The sequence below is a fragment of the Rhagoletis pomonella genome, unplaced genomic scaffold (genome assembly GCF_013731165.1).
Source record: "Rhagoletis pomonella isolate Grant_MI unplaced genomic scaffold, Rhpom_1.0 Rhpom_scaffold_14884, whole genome shotgun sequence".
In the NCBI taxonomy this organism is placed as follows: Eukaryota; Metazoa; Arthropoda; class Insecta; order Diptera; family Tephritidae; genus Rhagoletis; species Rhagoletis pomonella.
In genome coordinates, this window is record NW_023473408.1 from 778 (window position 1) to 3,728 (window position 2,951).

The 2,951-nt window shown below is 33.9% G+C and overlaps 1 protein-coding gene across 1 annotated transcript; it reads left to right on the forward strand.

The window, feature by feature from the left end:
- Positions 1-561: 561 nt before the first annotated feature.
- On the forward strand, positions 562-1,777 carry LOC118757158 (chitooligosaccharidolytic beta-N-acetylglucosaminidase-like; the record flags this gene model as incomplete). The annotated part of the gene is given in 2 exon segments (XM_036491894.1): positions 562-925; positions 1,131-1,777. Coding segments are annotated over 2 exon segments (733 nt in total), but the record flags the coding sequence as incomplete, so codon positions are not given.
- Positions 1,778-2,951: the final 1,174 nt, after the last annotated feature.

Genomic DNA, 2,951 nt, shown 5'->3' on the forward strand with positions numbered 1-2,951 from the left:
ACACAATAGTTGCAAATTAGAAAATAAAAACAAAAATGTTTACGTCGCGTCATTTGGACGAAAATATTTGAATTTATAGAAAACAGAATAAATTCGACCGTCGGGCAAGAAACATTAATTTTTATTAATTTGAATCGGCACACATACAACAAAATTTTGTATGCATTAAATCCTCCAATAAAAGAATTGGTGTTTTTTTTTCGAGAAAAAACACGAATTTTCATGGGTTTTAGACCTTTTTCAAAGAAAACCCTGGCAACACTGGTTATTAGTTGTCGCCAAACTTCAAATGTAAACAAAACTCAGCTGTAGAGGTTATTTCCGTTCCGGCGGAAACATGGAGACTTGACGAAACTCCGAGGGGGAGCTAGTATTCTACATATAAATGATTGGAGATCTTACTATACTATTGTTTTGGCAATAAATAAATGAAAAAATAATAAAATTGTACACTAAACTTGAGCTTTAAATTCGACATGGGTTTTTGTATGCAAATCTACATATGTATTATTCAAATATTTCCAGCTAATCGATACACTTAAATGCACTTGTACTGATTGATAAGAGTCTTCTAACTGATCCATCAAATCCAACGAGCAGTCTCATTACTAGTCTTTATGAAAACTGCGGTTGTATACGGTGCGAGATATTCCAGTTTGAAAGCAATATTTATGTGCATATGTATGTATGTAAGTACGTATGTGCCCATACATATATGTACATATGTGCATATACACGTGAGTGTATTTCCATTATAATCAAAAGCAATATCAAGTTATCAATTCAGTCACTAGAGGGGCACCACAGCAGTCGGTTATTGGAGAAAGAGCACACACGAAATGGAACGAAATTTTGTTATTTTCTGTGCAATTGTGATATTTTTATTAGGCAGTTTTAGCTCATTAGTTGTTGGCGAAGAGTATGAGTAAGCGTACTTATGTATATGTATATACCTACATTTGTTGTTTAAATATTAACCTTACATTAACTATCCCCGTATCTAGCGCCCTCAACACTTTCGCTAAAATCACTGATCATTACCAAATACATCTGGCGGTTTATTTTGTTATTCATTTATGCCAAAATGTTAGTTAATGCACCTTGATTTATGCTTTATTATTTAATCGTAGTGTTGTATATGGATACGAATGTCAGCAGAGCAAGTGTTTAAGAATTGAAATTACGGAGAAAACTATAGAGACAGCCATCAGTTTGCCAGTATGTCGTTTGCTTTGCGGAGATTCACCAGTGGGAACTGTCTGGCCAAAACCAACTGGAATTATGCGCACTGAGAATATTTTACTACATGTAGATATAACAACAATCACATTTCAATTTCCCACCAAACTCACCAAACAACTATCGCTATGGGAGGCAAGCAAAGAGAGATTTTTGCAGCAGTTAAAAAGCCACACAGAAGATGTAATTGTCGCACCAAAGCCTGGTGGATCCAATTTGACAGTAGTAGTGGAAATAAACTCCGAAATCGATGAGCTACCCCGTCTAACGCTTGATACCGATGAGAGCTACAATCTAACTATATCCCCCCTAAAAGGGGGTGGTGCTGCGATCGCTAAAATCTCAGCAAATTCATATTTCGGTGGAAGACATGGTTTGGAAACAATTTCACAGTTAATAGTTTATGATGATATTCGTCGAGAATATCAACTATTGGCTAAAGTGGAAATAGAAGATGCACCTAAATATAAATGGAGAGGAATATTATTGGATACGTCAAGGCACTTCTATTCTGTGAAGTCTATTAAACGTACTTTGGGTAAGTGTCACAACAAACATTTAGTTTAAAGAACGATTCGAATTCTAATGTTTTTCTCTCTAAGTTAGAAGGTTAAAAGACGATTACAGATTAGAATCAAGAATTATAGCATAAGCTCTGATCCAACACTTTTCGTTTAAAATCCTGTAAAAATGTCAAACCGCAAAATGACTCTCTGAAGTGAGAGTAAAAAGTGAGTAACAACATAAAGTACGGGAACAAAAATAGCATTTTTTCCTGTAAAAACATCAACCAGTGATCGCTTGACACTTTTCATGATTTTACCAAAAGAAAAAGTTCGGGTAAAATCTTGCAACTTCATTATCTACACAACTCTCCAAAAATCGCTCTCAACCTGTTAGTTCATGGAGTACTGGATCAGAGCTGTTATATAAGCGTATTCTAACGTTGGATCCTAATTGGTTTCTTTTGTCTAGTGTACTTTTTAATCAATCTATAATCGACTTCTACTCGATTCGAAAAACATTGGAGAACTACATTAGAAATCGAATGTAAAATCAAATGTTTCTCAAACGTTAGAGACTGTAGTTGCGTTTTCTACGCACTATCCAGTAAAAACTACATACTAATCATTTTACGGGAATTTTTGTTGGCTAGCGTTTTCGTACCCCAAAAGTTGCAAAGTCTTGGAAATTGGGAGGGTCATGTAAAAAATATCCAGTAACTTGCCAGTAACTAAATTTTCAAGAATCCCTCTCAATGAGAGTACTAATACGAATGGATAGTCCTGAAATATACTAGCCAGAAACGCCATTGCCTTATAAAACAGAGAACAATTTTGAAATATGAATATTTTTACTCTACAAAATAATTATGCAACCCCACATACGCGATTTTGCATTATGTTGATGAGCGGTTTTGTACTTTAAACGACGATATATGAGTAGTAAGAACATTTTTATAAAAAAATTATTTCTGAAAATAATATAATAATCAGCTGAACATTGAACTTGCAAATTTTACTGGTTTTGCGTTTTCGTACATCCTTCAATGTTTTTTTTATCTCACTGAGAGGAAATGTGGTATTGTGTTCACAAATTTGGTTACTGGCAAATATCAAGATTTTTATTTTTGATCATTGTAAAATCGTTATTTTCTTCAATCAAAAATAATCGTTGAATTTGGATTTTAATTATTTCGGTCAAATTTAATC